The sequence below is a fragment of the Arachis ipaensis genome, chromosome B04 (genome assembly GCF_000816755.2).
Source record: "Arachis ipaensis cultivar K30076 chromosome B04, Araip1.1, whole genome shotgun sequence".
Classification (NCBI taxonomy): Eukaryota; Viridiplantae; Streptophyta; class Magnoliopsida; order Fabales; family Fabaceae; genus Arachis; species Arachis ipaensis.
Window position 1 is genome coordinate 68698806 of NC_029788.2, and position 17337 is coordinate 68716142.

The 17337-nt window shown below is 39.5% G+C and overlaps 1 protein-coding gene across 1 annotated transcript; it reads left to right on the forward strand.

The window, feature by feature from the left end:
* LOC107636536 lies at positions 16025-16693 on the forward strand. The gene has a single exon (XM_016340038.1). The coding sequence runs from the start codon at positions 16025-16027 to the stop codon at positions 16691-16693; it is 669 nt and encodes a 222-aa protein (XP_016195524.1).

Sequence of the window (17337 nt, forward strand, 5' to 3'; positions counted from 1 at the left end):
GACATTTATTGTAATTCTTTACCAGTTCTTTGGCATCCTTGAAAAGGGTGGGCCAAAAGAATCCGCTTTGTAATACCTTGGCTGCAGTTCTATCCCCTCCAAAATGACCTCCATAGCATGAGCTGTGGCAGTTCCACAAGACCTCTCGTCCCTCTTCTTCCGAGACACATCTTCTCAGAATTCCATCTGAACATTTCTTGAAGAGATATGGTTCATCCCAGACAAAATACTTTGCATCATTGATGAGCTTTCTTTTCTGGTGTTTGTTTATGTCTGGATGTAAAGCCCCAGTTGCCTTAAAATTGGCAATATCTGCAAACCAGAGTGCTTTGTGAATCCTCAACTGCTCATCTGGGAAGAACTCATTAACATTTGTATCATGTGTTCCTCCTTTATCATGAGGGATTCTAGATAGGTGATCTGCTACCTTGTTCTCCACTCCTTTCTTGTCTTTGATTTCAATATTGAATTCCTGCAACAATAAGATCCATCTTATTAGTCTTGGTTTTGATTCTTGCTTGGCAAACAAATATTTAAGTGCTGTGTGATTTGTGAAGACAATCACTTTGGCACCAATGAGGTATGATCTAAACTTGTCAAATGCAAAAACTATTGCCAGTAACTCCTTTTCAGTAGTGGTATAGTTTCTTTGGGTATCATTGAGGACTTTGCTGGCATACTATATCACATGGACCAAGTTATCTTTTCTCTGTCCTAACACTGCCCCAATTGCGAAATCAGATGCATCGCACATCAATTCAAATGGTAGGTTCCAGTCAGGTGGAGAAATGATAGGGGCAGAGGACAACCTCTTTTTCAAGTTTTCAAATGCCAGCATGCACTTTTCATCAAAGATAAATGGTGTATCAGATACAAGGAGATTGCTTAAGGGCTTGGCTATCTTTGAAAAATCTTTAATAAACCTTCTGTAAAAGCCAGCATGCCCTAGAAAACTCCTAATTGCCTTGACATCACTTGGTGGAGGTAATTTTTCAATGAGTTCCACCTTGGCTCTGTCCACTTCAATGCCTTGGTTAGAAACCTTATGACCAAGAACTGTTCCTCCTGTCATTATAAAGTGACATTTCTCCCAGTTCAAGACCAAATTAGTTTCTTGACATCTTTTTAATACCAGGGCCAGGTGATTTAGGCAACTAGGGAAGGAATCTCCGAATATCGAGAAATCTTCCATAAAAACTTCAATGAATTTCTCTATCATATCTGAGAAGATAAAAAGCATGCAGCGTTAGAAAGTCGCAGGTGCATTACATAGCCCAAATGGCATGCGCCTGTAGGCGAACACTCCATATGGGCATGTGAATGAGGTTTTCTCTTGTTCTCTCGGATCAACCACTATTTGATTGTATCCTGAATAACCATCGAGAAAATAGTAATATGCGTGTCCGGCAAGTCTTTCCAGCATCTGATCCATGAATGGAAGGGGGAAATGATCTTTTCTTGTAGCTTCATTCAGTTTTCTGTAGTCTATGCACATCCGCCATCCTGTGACGGTCCTGGTGGGGATCAGTTCGTTCTTCTCATTGGGGACTACAGTGATTCCTCCCTTTTTTGGCACAACATGCACGGGGCTGACCCAGGGGCTGTCTGAGATCGGGTAGATTACTCCTCCCTGCCATAGCTTCATAACTTATTTCTGTACCACTTCCTTCATGACTGGATTCAGCCTCCTTTGGGGTTGAATTGATGGTTTGGCATCATCTTCCAACAATATCTTATGCATGCATATGGCCGAACTGATTCCTTTCAGGTCAGCGAGGGTCCATCCAATGGCATTCTTATGCTTTCACAACAATTGGAGTAGTTCCTCTTCTTGCCTGTGGCTGAGGGCTGAGTTAATGATCATTGGGTAACTTTCATTCTCCCCTAAGTATGCATATTTGAGGGTGGGTGGCAGTGTTTTGAGTTCAAGTTTAGGTGCTTCCTTTCCTTCACTCTTCCCTTCTAATGTGCATTGAATGTGAACCTCTGCTGCTGTAACCTCTTCGCTTGAAGCTGACTCTTCTTCTGTCAACCCCTCAAATTCTTCCTCTTCGAGAGTATCTTGTGCTATATCTTCTAGTGAATCTAACCTCATACACTCTCCCATTGGTTCTTGTGGGTAACTCATGACTTTGAACACATTGAATATCATCTTCTTATTGTATAACCTCAGTGTCAGTTCACCTTTCTGGACATCAATGATAGCTCCAGCAGTGGCCAGGAATGGTTTGCCCAGAATGATAGAAGCTTTGGTTCCTTCCTTCATATTCAACACCACAAAGTCTGCTGGGAAGATAAAGTCTCCTACCTTCACTAGCAAGTCTTCTACTATGCCGTGAGGAAACTTGAATGATCGATCTGCCAGTTGTAGGGCCATTTTTGTTGGCTTGGCCTCCTCAATTTTCATTTTTTTCATCATGGCTACTGACATCAAATTTATGCTGGCTCCTAAATCACACAGAGCCTTCTGCACCGTGATCTCTCCTATAATACAAGGGATCTGGAAGCTCCCAGGATCCTTCAATTTCTGGGGTAGCTTGTGCTGAATGATGGCACTACATTCCTCGGTTAGTATCACCATTTCGTTGTTCTTCCAACTTCTCTTTTTGGTCATCAATTCCTTCAAGAAATTGGCATAGAGCGGCATTTGCTCTATTGCTTCAGCAAAGGGTATGTTAATCTGTAGTTTCTTGAAGATTTCTAGAAACCTTGAGAATTGGCTGTCATCCCCCTTTTTCCTCAATTGCTGAGGATATGGGACTCTTGGAACATATGGCTTCAGCTCTTCTCCCCTTTTACGCGAATTGGAGATGGGAACTTGAACTTCCTCTTGTTCCTCATTCCTTTCAGTTGGGTCCTCCTTTTGTGGTTTCTTGGAGGTCTCCTTCAACTCCTTACCACTTCTGAGGGTGATAGCTTGACACTCCTCCCTTGGGTTTGGCTCAATGTTGCTACCAAGGTTATGAGCAGGGGATTGCTGGAGTAGGTAACCAACTTGTGTCTCAAGTTTCTTGATGGCAATCTCTTGATTCTGCATGTTGGATCGCACCTCTTCTCAGAACATCTTACTGTCTTGAATCTCCTTACATATGCTCTCGAGTAGGGTCTCAGTCTTTGAGAGTCTATCCTCGGATGGTGATGGTGAGTTGAGATTGGAGGGATGAGAATGGCTAGTTTGGTTTTAATATGGATGTTGAAAAGGATTACTAGGTGGGTGCTGATATGGTCTCTGTCTGGCATGTTTGTGGTGTCTCTGATCTTGGCCTGGGTCTTACTGATTTCCCTACCCAAAGTTTGGGTGGTTTCTCCAACCAGGATTATATGTTTTGGAGTATGGGTCATGGTTCTGCCTAGGTGAACTTCCAATGTAGTTGGCTTGTTCCTGATCACCCTCTACTTCTTCATTCACTCCTTCTTGGGTTGCTGCTGAAGTGGTGATTGTTGCTACTTGATTCCTCTCCATTTTTTGGTGAGGTCAGCTAATTGCTTGGTAATCATCCTGTTTTGAGCTAGCAGTGCATCCACATTGTTCAGCTCCATCACTCTTCTAGTATTGCCTCTTTCAGAAGCATAGAAGTAGTCAATCTCTGCTACAGTCTCAATGACATCTATGGCTTCTTCAATGGTCTTCTTCTTGTTCAGAGATCCCCCTGATGAGTGGTCTACTACCTTCTTTGATTCATACGAAAGGCCTTCATAGAAAATGTGCAACTGCACCCATTCATTGAACATATCTGGCGGGCATCTTCTTGTCAAGTCTTTTAACCTCTCCCATGCTTCATATAGAGTCTCACCATCCTGCTGCCTGAATGTTTGTACCTCAGCTCTTAACCTGTTGATCTGTTGAGGAGGATAGAATCTTGCCAAGAACTTGTTCACTATATCTTCCCAGGTTGCTAAACTCTCCTTTGGGAAGGATTCCAGCCATTTAGATGCTTTGTCCTTGAGTGAGAAGGGAAACAGAAGTAGTCTATAGGTGTCAGGATGAACACCATTAGACTTCACAGTATCGCATATCCTCAGGAAGGTAGTTAGATGTTGATTGGGGTCTTCTTGGACACTTTCTCCAAATGAACAATTGTTCTGAACAAGGGTGATGAGCTGTGGCTTTAGTTCAAAGTTGTTGGCATGTATGGTTGGCCTTTGGATGCTACTTCCTTAGTTTCCTGGGTTTGGGTTGATGTAAAAACCCAGAACTCTTCTCTCTTATCCAGCCTGATGTGCTGGACCTTCTCTGCCATGGTTGTGAGCCTCTTCTTCATGATGGTTCTCAATATTCTCCTCCATGTCTGGTTCAAAGTACTCTTCCTCTTTCTCAGTACCAACTACTCTCTTTCCTCTTGCTTCCCTCCTTAATCTAAGGAAGGTCCTCTCAGGTTCAGAATCAAAGGAAGTTGAAGCCCCGCTTCTTCTACCTGTCATACAACCAACAAAGCAAATACAAGAGAGATAGATGCAGACAGTAATTTCTATAGAAATGCTGTTATTGTGAGTGATGCAATATATCAAGCAGTTAGCGGGTTAGTAACTGAATTGTAAACAACTAAGAAAATGGGTAGGGGAAAGGGAAGAAAATAGCTAAACAGAAAGTAAATTACTCAAATGAACTTAAATCAAACAAAATAAAAACAGATGCTTAATCTAGTTATCCACCAATTTAATCATTGTTGATACAAAATCAATCCCCGGCAACGGCGCCATAAACTTGATGCACGGAAACTTGTCTCTCAATAAATTTCCTTCTGCAAGTATACCGAATTGTCGTCAAGTAAAAACTCACAGTAGAGTGAGGTCGAATCCCACAGGGATTGATGGGTCAAGCAAGTTTAATTGGAAGAATGTTCTAGTTGAGCTAAGCAGAAAGTGAGTTGAGAATAGTAGGAAATTAAATCGCGTGAAAGTAAATAGCAGAAAATAAATGACGGGAAGTAAATTGCAGAATCTTAAATGGGGAAGATCTTAAGTGATTGAATTCCAATTCCTTGGTAATTCAATCTCTCAAATCAGATCAATAGCCAATTCCTTGGTCTAATTGCTCATGAGAAGAGATGAAGTGTGGTCACTGATTATACCACATGTATTTCCAAATCAAAGTATTGGGAGAATTATATGTCACCATGTCCGCCCAAACCCCAAATCAAAGTATTGGGAGAATTATATGTCATGATCTCTTCATCCCTTTTCCAAGGTTCAGAAGAGATCCAAGTATGAATAGCTTCTTTTCCAAAATAACTACTCAATTGGATGAAGATTGAAAGCTTTCTAGTAAAATCAAGAGAAAAGAAAGAAGAAGGATTATGAAAACTATTATTGATCCATCAAAATACAATAGAGCTCCCTAACCCAATAAAATAGGTTTAGTTCTTCATAGCTCTGGGAATGGAAAGCAAAGATAGAGAATACATTCTGAAAGTTAAACTAGAAGTGCAGAGAAAGTAAAATACAGAGAGTAATTCTAATAATGCCCAAAAGCTCTCTTTTCTAGTTCAAAGCTCTCCCTATTTATACTACTCTTCTGATCTTCTAGTTGGCTCTTCAAGTCTTGGATATGGGCCTTTGGATCCTGAGTTGAAATAGTTATCTTCTTCAGTGGGCTCAGCTTTACATGCAGAGAAAGTGTGAAGTAGTCAGGGACTTTAGCTTAGGGCGTTAGTGGTGTTGACGTTAAGTGAAAATGTGGGGTTGAGAACGTTAGTGACAATCACCTTTTTCACTAACGTTCCTAACCCAAAGTGGTCCACATTAACTTCAACGTTAGTGGCACTAACGTGACCACTAACGTTGACCCTTGGCCATTCGCAAACGTTACTGGGGTTTACCTTTTTCAATAACGTTGAGAGTACCCCTTTCTCCCTACGTTAGAGTTCGCGTTAGAATAGTTAACGTGGCCTTTAACGTAGGCTTGCCAAATCTTCGAGAGCGTTAGTGACACTTACCTTTGTCACTAACGCTTCAGAATGCCCCTACTTCCCACGTTAGAGTTCACGTTAACTAAGTTAACGTGACTTCTAACGTGGTATTGATAGCCATCTCCAATGTTAGTGACAAAGGTGAGTGTCACTAACATTGGCATCATCTTCTTCTTCCACGTTAGAGCTCACGTTAACTATGTTAACGTGGCTCTTAACGTGGCCAATTGCCCCTTTTGGAACGTTAGTGGCACTTATTTTTACCACTAACGTTGGAGTTCTACTTCTCTTCCACGTTAGCTTCCACGTTAACATAGTTAACGTGGCAACTAACGTGGGCTATGATGGCTCACGAAGGCGTTATTGGAAATCACTTTTCTCATTAACGTTGCAAGCTAGCTTTCATTCCATGTTAGTGGTCACGTTAGCTAGACTAATGTGGCTACTAACGTGGTTCTTCCTTGTTTCCTTTATCCTGAAATCAAGCAATAAAGTGCATTAAAGCTCTGATCCAAGTTATGAGACATGCATCATTCAATTTGTCCTTTAATTCATGCATAATTCTCATGAAATCATGTAAAATTCACAATATTTGCTTGAATCAAGATGTAAGTGATTATTTACCCAAAACTTGCTTATTTCCTAAGAAAATGCATGAAACTACCTTAAAACCATAAAGAAAAGGTCTGTGAAACTGGCCAAAATGTCCTGGCATCAAAGTTCAAGAGGTTATATCCCTAGAACTTTACAAGGTGGCAGACAAGTCCTCTACTTTGGCAAGGTTAGCCTTCCCTGATCTCATTTGTCACCTTTGTAATTCAGCTGGAATTGACATAGAGGAAGACATCCTCATTGATGAGGACAAGCCCATTACTAATAAAAGGATGGAGCAAACAAGAGATCTCACTCATGGACAAGAACATGAGGAAATTCCCCATCATGAAATCCCTGAGATGCCTCAAGGGATGCATTTTCCTCCACAAAACTGTTGGGAGCAAATTAACACCTCCCTAGGAGAATTAAGTTCCAATATGGGAGAACTAAGGGTGGAGCACCAAGAGCATTCCATCCTCCTTTATGAAATTAGAGAAGATCAAAGAGTCATGAGAGAGGAGCAACAAAGGCAAGGAAGAGACATTGAGGAGCTCAAGCACTCCATAAGATCTTCAAGAGGAAGAACTAGTCGCCAACACTAAGGTGGACCCGTTCTTTAATTTCCTTGTTCCTTATTTTTCTATTTTTTGAATTTTTATGCTTTAAGTTTATCTATGTTTATGTCTTTATTATATGATCATTAGTGTCTTAGAGTCTATGTCTTAAAGTTATGAATGTCCTATAAATCCATCACCTTTCTTAAATGAAAAATGTTTTTAAATTGCAAAAAGAAAAAGAAGTACATGAATTTTGAATTTTAAAATAGTTTAATTATTTTGATGTGGTGGCAATACTTTTTGTTCTTCTGAATGAATGCTTGAACAGTGCATATTTTTGAATTTGTTGTTTATGAATGTTAAAATTGTTGGCTCTTGAAAGAATGATGGAAAAGGAGAAATGTTATTGATGATCTGAAAAATCATAAAAATGATTCTTGAAGCAAGAAAAAGCAGTGAATAGAAAAAAAAAAAGAGAAAGAGAAAGAAAAAAAAAGCAAGCAGAAAAAGCCAATAGCCCTTTAAACCAAAAGGCAAGGGTAAAAGAAAAAGGATCCAAGGCTTTGAGCATCAGTGGATAGGAGGGCCCACAGGAATAAAATCCTGGCCTAAGCGGCTAAACCAAGCTGTCCCTAACCATGTGCTTGTGGCGTGAAGGTGTCAAGTGAAAACTTGAGATTGAGCGGTTAAAGTCGTGGTCCAAAGAAAAAAGAGTGTGCTTAAGAGCTCTGGACACCTCTAATTGGGGACTCTAGCAAAGTTGAGTCACAATCTGAAAAGGTTCACCCAATTATGTGTCTGTGGCATTTATGTATCCAGTGGTAATACTGGAAAACAAAATGCTTAGGGTCACGGCTAAGACTCATAAAGTAGCTGTGTTCAAGAATCTACATATTGAACTAGGAGAATCAATAACACTTTCTGAATTGTGAGTTCCTATAGATTCCAATCATTCTGAACTTCAAAGGATAAAGTGAGATGCCAAAACTGTTTAGAAGCAAAAAGCTAATAGCCCCACTCATCTAATTAAGACTGATCTTCATAGATGTTTTTGAAATTCATTGTATATTCTATTCTTTTTATCCTATTTGGTTTTTAGTTGCTTGGGGACAAGCAACAATTTAAGTTTGGTGTTGTGATGAGCGGATAATTTATACGCTTTTTGGCATTGTTTTTAGTATGTTTTTAGTATATTTTAGTTAATTTTTATTATGTTTTTATTAGTTTTTAAATAAAAATTACATTTCTGGACTTTACTATGAGTTTTTGTATTTTTCTGTGATTTCAGGTATTTTCTGGCTGAAATTGAGGGACCTGAGCAAAAATCTTATTCAGAGGCTGAAAAAGGACTGCAGATGCTATTGGATTCTGACCTTCCTGCACTCAACATGGATTTTCTAGAGCTACAGAAGCCCAATTGGCGCGATCTCAATTGCGTTGGAAAGTAGACATCTTGGGCTTTCCAGCAATATATAATAGTTCATACTTTTCCCGAGATTTGATGGCCCAAACCGGCGTTCTAAGTTAGCATAGAAATTCTGGCGTCAAAACGTCAGAACTGGCATAAAAGCTAGAGTTAAATGCCCAAACTGGCACAAAAGTTGGCGTTTAACTCCAAGAAAAGTCTCTACACGTGAAAGCTTCAATGCTCAGCCCATGCACACACCAAGTGGCCCCGGAAGTGGATTCTGCATCATTTACTCATTTCTGTAAACCCTATGTTACTAGTTTTCTACAAATAGGACCTTTTGCTATTGTATTTTACACACTTGATCATACTTTTCATCTTGGAACTTGTATGTTCACGCTTTGGGAGGCTGGCCATTAGGCCATGCCTAGACCTTTTGTTCTTATGTATTTTCAACGGTAGAATTTCTACACACCATAGATTAAGGTGTGGAGCTCTGCTGTTCCTCATGAGTTAATGCAAAGTACTGTTATTTTTCTATTCAATTCATGCCTACTTCTTCTCCAAGATATACTTTTGTTCTTAATTCAGTTAAGTCAGAATGAAGGGGTAACCCGTGACAATAACCCAATCTTCATTACTCGCTTAGCCAAGGTCGCGTGCTTGACAACCACAAAGCGATCTACATGATGTTCAACGTAGTCATTGGACAACAGCTGGAGTATACTCTCTTGGGTTTCTAATCCAAGATTAGAACCTTCGTGGTATAGGCTAGAATCAATTGGCAGCATTCTTGAGATCCGAAAAGTCTAAACCTTGTCTGTGGTATTCCGAGTAGGATCTGGGAAGGGATGGCTGTGACGAGCTTCAAACTCGCGAGTGCTAGGCGTAGTGACAGACGCAAAATGATTACTGAATCCTATTTCAGTATGATCGAGAATCGACAGATGATTAGCCGTGCGGTGACAGTGCATTTTGGACCATTTTCACTGAGAGGATGGGATGTAGGCATTGACAACGGTGATGTCCAACATAGTGCTTGCCATGGAAAGGAGTATGAATGATTGGAAGAAGGCAATAGGGAAGCAGAGGTTCAGAAGGAACAAAGCATCTTCATACGCTTATCTGAAATTCCTACCAATGAATTACATAAGTATCTCTATCTTTATTTTATGTTTTATTTATCTTTTAATTATCAATTCTCCATATCCATTTGAATCCGCCTGACTGAGATTTACAAGATGACCATAGCTTGCTTTAAGCCGACAATCTCCGTTGGATCGACCCTTACTCACATAAGGTTTATTACTTGGACGACCCAGTGCACTTGTTGGTTAGTTGTGCGAAGTTGTGATAAAGAGTTGAGATTACAATTGTGCGTACCAAGTTGTTGGCGCCATTGATAATCACAATTTCGTGCACCAGTGTCCTTAGCACTTGAAGTAGTGCTTTCTCTTCCTGTGGATTTAAAGCAGAGCTTATAATCACCGGAAAAGTGTCACCTTCTCCCAGAAATGCATATTTCAGGGATGGTGGTAGTGGTTTGAGCTCAGGTTTAGGAGGTTTCTCCTCTTCTTGAGGAATTTTCAGAGGCTCTTTTATTTCCTCTAATTCCTCCAGATCAAGCTGAACATCTTTGAAGATGTCTTCTAGCTCTGATTCGAGACTCTCAGCCATGTTGATCTCCTCTACCAGGGAGTCAATAATATCAACACTCATGCAGTCTTTTGATGTGTTTGGATGCTTCATTGCCTCAACAGCATTCAGCCTGAACTCATCCTCATTGACTCTCAAGGTCACTTCCCCTTTTTGGACATCAATGAGGGTTCGTCTAGTTGCTAGAAAAGGTCTTCCTAGGATGAGAGTTGCACTCTTGTGCTCCTCTATTTCCAGCACTATAAAGTCAGTGGGAAAGGCAAATGGCCCAACCTTGACAATCATGTCCTCAATTATGCCTGATGGATATTTAATGGAGCCATCAGCAAGTTGAAGACATATTTGGGTTGGTTTGACCTCTTCAGTCAAGCCAAGCTTTCTAATAGTGGATGCGGGGATTAGATTGATACTTGTCCCAAGGTCACATAGAGTTGTCTTGGTACAAGTACCCTCTAATGTGCATGGTATCATAAAGCTTCCGGGATCCTTAAGCTTCTCTGGTAAGCTTGTTAGAATGACTGCACTGCATTCTTCAGTGAGAAAAACTTTTTCTGTTTCTCTCCAATCCTTCTTATGACTTAAGATCTTTTTCATGAACTTAGCATAAGAGGGTATTTGCTCAAGTGCCTCTACAAATGGAATCTTTATTTCAAGAGTCCTGAGATAGTCTGCAAAGTGGGCAAATTGTTTATCCTATTCTGCTTGGAGGAGTTTCTGAGGATAAGGCATTTTGGCTTTATATTCTTCAACCTTAGTTGCTGCAGGTTTATTTCCTACAGAGGCAGGTTGAGAAGCATTCTTGAGGGAGTTATTATCAGCACTTGCAGGTGTCTGATCCCTCACTGGCGTTTGAACGCCAGAATTGGACATGGATTGGGCATTTAACGCCAGATTCCTACCTTTTTCTGGCGTTTGAACGCCAGAACTGGACATGGATTGGGCGTTTAACGCCAATTTTTCATCCTTTTCTGGTGTTTGAACGCCAGACTTATTCCTCTCTGGGCTTTTACTGTCCTGAGAAGGATTTTGGGTAGCAGGTTGCTCATCCTCTGTCAGCTGTTCTTTTCTTGGCTTTCTGCTGCTTTGAGTTGAGGTATTTAATGTTTTTCCACTTCTTAATTGAACTGCTTGGCACTCATCTGTTATCTATTTTGATAACTGCTATTTTGTCTGATTCAATTGTGATTCCATATCCTTGTTAGCATTTTTGGTTTCTTGTAGCATCTCCTTAAATTTTGCTAACTGCCTTGTTATTGAAGATAGTTGCTGATTGAGTTCAGCAACTTGTTCCTGAGGACTAAAGTTAGTTGATACTGCCTTAGCTTCTTCTTCCATGGAGGACTCATTACTTATGTACAGATGCTGATTTCTAGCAACTATATCGATAAGCTCTTGAGCCTCTTCAATAGTCTTTCTCATGTGTATAGATCCACCAGCTGAGTGGTCTAGAGATACCTGAGCTTTTTCTGTAAGCCCGTGGTAGAAGATGTCTAACTGCACCCACTCTGAAAATATTTCAGAGGGGCATTTCCTTAGCATCCCTCTGTACCTCTCTCAGGCGTTATAAAGGGATTCATCATCCTCTTGTTTAAAGCCTTGGATGTCCAGCCTTAGCTGTGTCATCCTTTTTGGAGAGAAATATTGATTCAAAAATTTGTCTGATAACTGTTTCCATGTTCTTATGCTTGCTGTAGGTTGGTTACTTAACCACCTCTTAGCTTGATCTTTTACAGCAAATGGAAACAGTAATAATCTGTAGACATCTTGATCTACTTCCTTATCATGTACTGTGTCAGCAATTTGCAAGAACTGTGCCAGAAACTCAGTAGGTTCTTCCTGTGGAAGACCGGAATACTAGAAATTTTGCTGCACCATGACAATGAGCTGAGGATTTAGCTCAAAATTGCTTGCTTTGATGGAAGGTATACAGATGCTACTCCTATATGCAGCAGTAATGGGGTTAGCATATGACCCCAGAGTCCTTCCGGACTGTTTATTTCCATTTAAGTCCATGATGGATAAAAAGGGAATTGATATGAATTGCAAGTAAAATATTTTTTTTGTTTTTATTTTATTTAAGTAGAAACAAACCGAATAATTAAAAATAAATAAAAATAATAAGATAAAATAAAATAATTAGAAATTAAAATGTAAATTTCGAAAACCAAGAGAAAAATAAATTTGAAAACAAAAATAATTACTTAATTAAGAAGATTCGAAAACTTTGGATATGATTTTTGAAAAAGATTTTGAATTTTGAAATTTCAAAACTAAGATAAGTTAGAATAGAAAGTTTTAAAATAAAAATCTGAATTTTTTTAAAGAAAAATTCGAAAATTAATTAAAATAAAGAGAAAAGATATTTTTGAATTTAATGAAGAAAGAGAAAAACAGTAAGAGTGACACCAAACTTAAATTTTTAGATCAAAACAAAAGAAACAAACAGGAAAACTTTGAATATCACGATGAACGCTAAGAACAACTTTTGAAAAATTTTTATGAAAACAAAACACAAAGGACACCAAACTTAAAAATTGAAACTAAACTCAAACAGGAAAACTCAATTATTAGTTTATTAAAATTTTTTAAAAAATTTGAAAAAGAAAATAAGGATTTAAATATTTTTGACCAAAAACAATAATAGAAGACTCTAAACCAAAAAGAAAAATTTTTCCTAATCTAATCAACAAAACAAACCGTCAGTTGTCCAAACTCGAATAATCCCCAGCAACGGCGCCAAAAACTTGGTGCACGAATTGTAAATCACACTTTTCACAACTCGTACCACTAACTAGCAAGTGTACTGGGTCGTCCAAGTAATACCTTACGTGAGTAAGGGTCGATCCCACGGAGATTGTCGTTTGAAGCAAGCTGTGGTTATTTTGTAATTCTTAGTAAGGAAATTAATAATAAAAATGATTAGGTTTATGAAGAGTAAATAGCATAAATTCAATAATACTTGTTATGCAGTAATGGAGAACAGATTGAGGATTTGGAGATGCTCTGCCTTCTGAATCTATGCTTTCTTCCCATCTTCTTCTTCACACACGCAAGGATCCTTCCATGGCAAGCTGTATGTTGGTGGATCACCATTGTCAATGGCTACCATCCGTCCTCTCAGTGAAAAGGGTCCACGTACATGGCTAATCATCTGTCGGTTCTCACTTGTGTTGGAATAAGATCCATTGATCCTTTTGCGTCTGTCACTACGCCCAATACTTGTGAGTATGAAGCTCGTCACAGTCATCCCTTCCCGGATCCTACTCGGAATACCACAGACAAGGTTTAAATGTTTCAGATCTCAGAATGCTGCCTATTGATTCTAACTTTTACCACGAAGACTCTGGATTCATGGGATTGAACGCTCTGTTATCAGGAGAGGCAATCAAACTCTTGAACTAGGAACCCAAGAGATATACACTCAAGCTATTACAGATAAAACGTAAGTGGTTGTCAGGCACGCATTCATAGGTTGAGAATGATGATGAGTATCACGGATCATCACATTCTTCACGGTTAGGTACAACTGAATATCTTAGAACAGAAACAAGCGTGTTGAATAGAAAATAGAAGTAATTGCATTAATTCATCGAGACACAGCAGAGCTCCTCACTCCCAATCATGGAGTTTAGAGACTCATGCCGTAGAGATACAATGTAAAATGTCAAAATGTCATGAGATGCTAAATAAATCTCTAAAAGTAGTTTTTATACTAAGCTAGTGACCTAGATTTACAGAAATTGAGTAAACTAAGATAGGTAGTGTAGAAATCCACTTCCGGAGCCCACTTGGTGTGTGCTTGGGCTGAGCATTGAAGTTTCCATATGTAGAGACTTTATTTGGAGTTAAACGCCAGGTTGTAGCCTGTTTCTGGCGTTTAACTATGGTTTGCAACCTGTTTCTGGCGTTTAACGCCAGAATAGGGTAAGGACTTGGCGTTAAACGCCAATTTGCGTCGTCATAACTTGGCAAAAGTATGGACTATTATATATTTCTGGAAAGCCCTGGATGTCTACTTTCCAACGCAATTGAGAGTGCGCAAAATGGGCTTCTGTAGCTCTAAACAATCCATTTCGAGTGCAGGGAGGTCAGAATCCAATAGCATCTGCAATCCTTTCTCAGCCTCTGAATCAGATTTTTGCTCAGGTCCCTCAATTTCAGCCAGAAAATACCTGAAATCATAGAAAAATACATAAACTCATAGTAAAGTCTAGAAATGTGATTTTTGCATAAAAACTAATAAAAATATACTAAAAAGTAGCTAGATCCTACTAAAAACTATATGAAAATACCCCCAAAAATCGTATAAAATATCCACTCATCAGGGGGGCTACTTGAAGATCCAAACCAACACTTATCCACTTTTCTGAGGATTTGTAATACTGTCAAAACCAATGGTGTGTATTCTGACATTTACAAGCTGTTGCTACTTCCATTCACCCTCAGAGACAAAGCTGCTCAATGGTTGGAGACATTTCCAACAAAGAGCATGGATGGACTTAGTAAGCAAGTTCTTAGCCAAGTTCTACCCTCACCAAAGAATCATCAGGCTCAAAACAGAGGTTCAAACATTCACCCAGACAGATGGAGAATCATTATATGAGGCATGGGAGAGGTACAAAGCTTTACTCAGAAAGTGCCAACCAGACATGTTCACTGAATAGGATAAGCTTCAAAATTTCTATGAAGGACTCACTCTAAAGGCTCAAGAAGCACTAGATCACTCAGCAGGAGGCTCTTTGCAATTAATGAAGACTGCAGAGGAAGCCCAGAATCTCATTGATATGGTGGCAAACAATCAATACTTCTTTGCTCATCAAAGACAACGCCAACCATCACAAAGGAAAGGAGTGCTAGAGTTGGAAGGAGTGGACACAATCCTAGCTCACAACAAGATGATGCAGCAGCAATTTTAGCAACAATTTGAGCAAATGGCAAAAAATATTGATAGCTTACAAGTTACATCGGTGAATGTCATAAGCTAACCACCAACTACATGGGGGCAGAATGAAAAGAACCAAGAGGATCAGCAGCAAGAACAAATTCAATATGTGCACAACCAAGGTTCTGGATCAAATGAAGTTTACGGTGACACTTACAATCCATCTTAGAAGAACCACCCCAATCTCAGATGGGGAGATAATCACACTCAAAAACAGTAGCCATGGCAAAGAAATTCAAACTAAAACAATTGGAGAAACACAAATTAAAACAACCAGCAGAACAATAACCAAAATCCATATAGAAAATCCCAAAACAACTACCCCAATTCCAACCATCATCCATCCAATAACCAAACCACCAACCTAACCAACTATCATCCACCCTTACCAGCTCACAACCAACCACAAATTCCACAAGACTCTCAGAGAATCTCCCAATTGGAGATATTGATGGAAAAAATGATGAAACAGCAAGAACTTACAAACAAGAACAATGAAGCTTCTATAAGAAATATAGAAAGGCAGATTGGACAGCTTTCCAAGCAAGCTATCATTGAAAGGCCAACAAACTCACTCCCAAGTGACACTATTCCAAATCCTAAAGAAGAATGCAAAGCCATACAGCTAAGGAGTGGAAAGATCTTGGTGAAAGATAAAGAAGCAACCAAGAAGCCAAAGGAAGTGACAACAAGCAAGCAAACTTCAGAGAAGCTCAAAGAAAAAGACAACCAAAAGAAGCCTGAAGAGGGAGAGAAGCAGCCACAAATCTCAAGAATAGGGAAGGAAGCAATGGAAGAACCAACTAAGGAACAAAGGCAGGGAGGGAAGACTTTCAAACCTCCCTTGCCATATCCTCAAAGGTTCAACAAGGAAACCAAGGATCAACACTTCCCCAAATTCCTTGAAGTCTTCAAGAAATTGGAGATCAATATACCCTTGGCTGAGGCATTGGAGCAAATGCCTCTATATGGAAAGTTCTTGAAAGAGCTTATCAATAAAAAGAGAAGTTGGCATGTGAAGGAAACTATATTGCTCACTGAAGAATGCAGTGCACTAATCCAGAAAGGGCTTCCCCCAAAACTTGAGGACCCTGGAAGCTTTTTCCTACCTTGTACCATTGGCAACATAAGCATCAATAAAGCAATGTGTGACTTAGGAGCTAGCATCAATCTAATGCCCTCCTCTCTGATGAAAAGGCTATGTATAGAGGAGGTAAAGCCTATAAAGATGTCACTGGAGTTAGTGGACAAGTCTGTGGTGTTTCCCAAAGGTGTGATTGAAAACCTTTTGGTCAAAGTGGACAAGTTTATATTCCCTGCAGACTTTGTGATTTTGGACCTAGATGAGGAAGGAGGTAATTCCATCATACTAGGAAGACCCTTCTTGGCTACAGCAAAGGCTATTATAGATGTGGAACAAGGAGAATTGACCCTGAGAATGCATGATGAAAGCATTACTCTAAATGTCTTCCCAGAAATACAGCACTCTAATGAAAAGAAAGATTGCATGGAGATCAACAAAGAAGACTTGCAGTGGAAGGAGGAAGCCAACAAGACACTCATTAATTCCTCTCCAAAGCAAGAAATAAGCAACAAAGCAGGACAGAAGGAAAATGAAGCTGTGTAGAGTGACAAAGTAAGAAAAAAGAAAATAAAATGCAGCCCACTGTCAAAGGAAAAGGATCACCAAAAAGGAGAGTGAAAAGCAAGAAAAAGACTCATAAAGGGTGGAAGAACAAAAATATCCCAACTGAGGGATTTTCAAAGGGAGATAAAGTACAGTTAATCTACCAACAATTGGGGACAAACTGATGACAAGTCATCATATGCTAGCTTTGCAAGCATTTTTCACTTGTTTCATTAGGTTTTATGCACTTTCTTGCATTGTAAGTAAGTAATTTGGAGTGAAATTGCATGGTTTTGTTGAATCAATCAACCACCCTTTAATTGACACAAAATCATAAGGTTTAAACTAAAATTTATTGGCTTTTAAATGAATCTTAAACCTTGTGAATTTGGTGATACTTTGATTGGTTGTTTTGATTATTTGTAGGTGAAGAAAAGAAAAAAATAAGAAAAGCGTGGCCTAAGGAGCATACCCAAGGGAAACAAGAAGCATAGCCAAAAGAGGAGAAAAGCGTGGCACACATAAGGAGCAAGAGCCTAAAGCTCTTGCCAAGAGCCTAGAGCTCTCACAAGGAGCGCTACTCCAAGGGACCAAGGCCAAGCAAGGGAAAGCTAGGCTCTCCATGAGAACCGAGCACTACATCA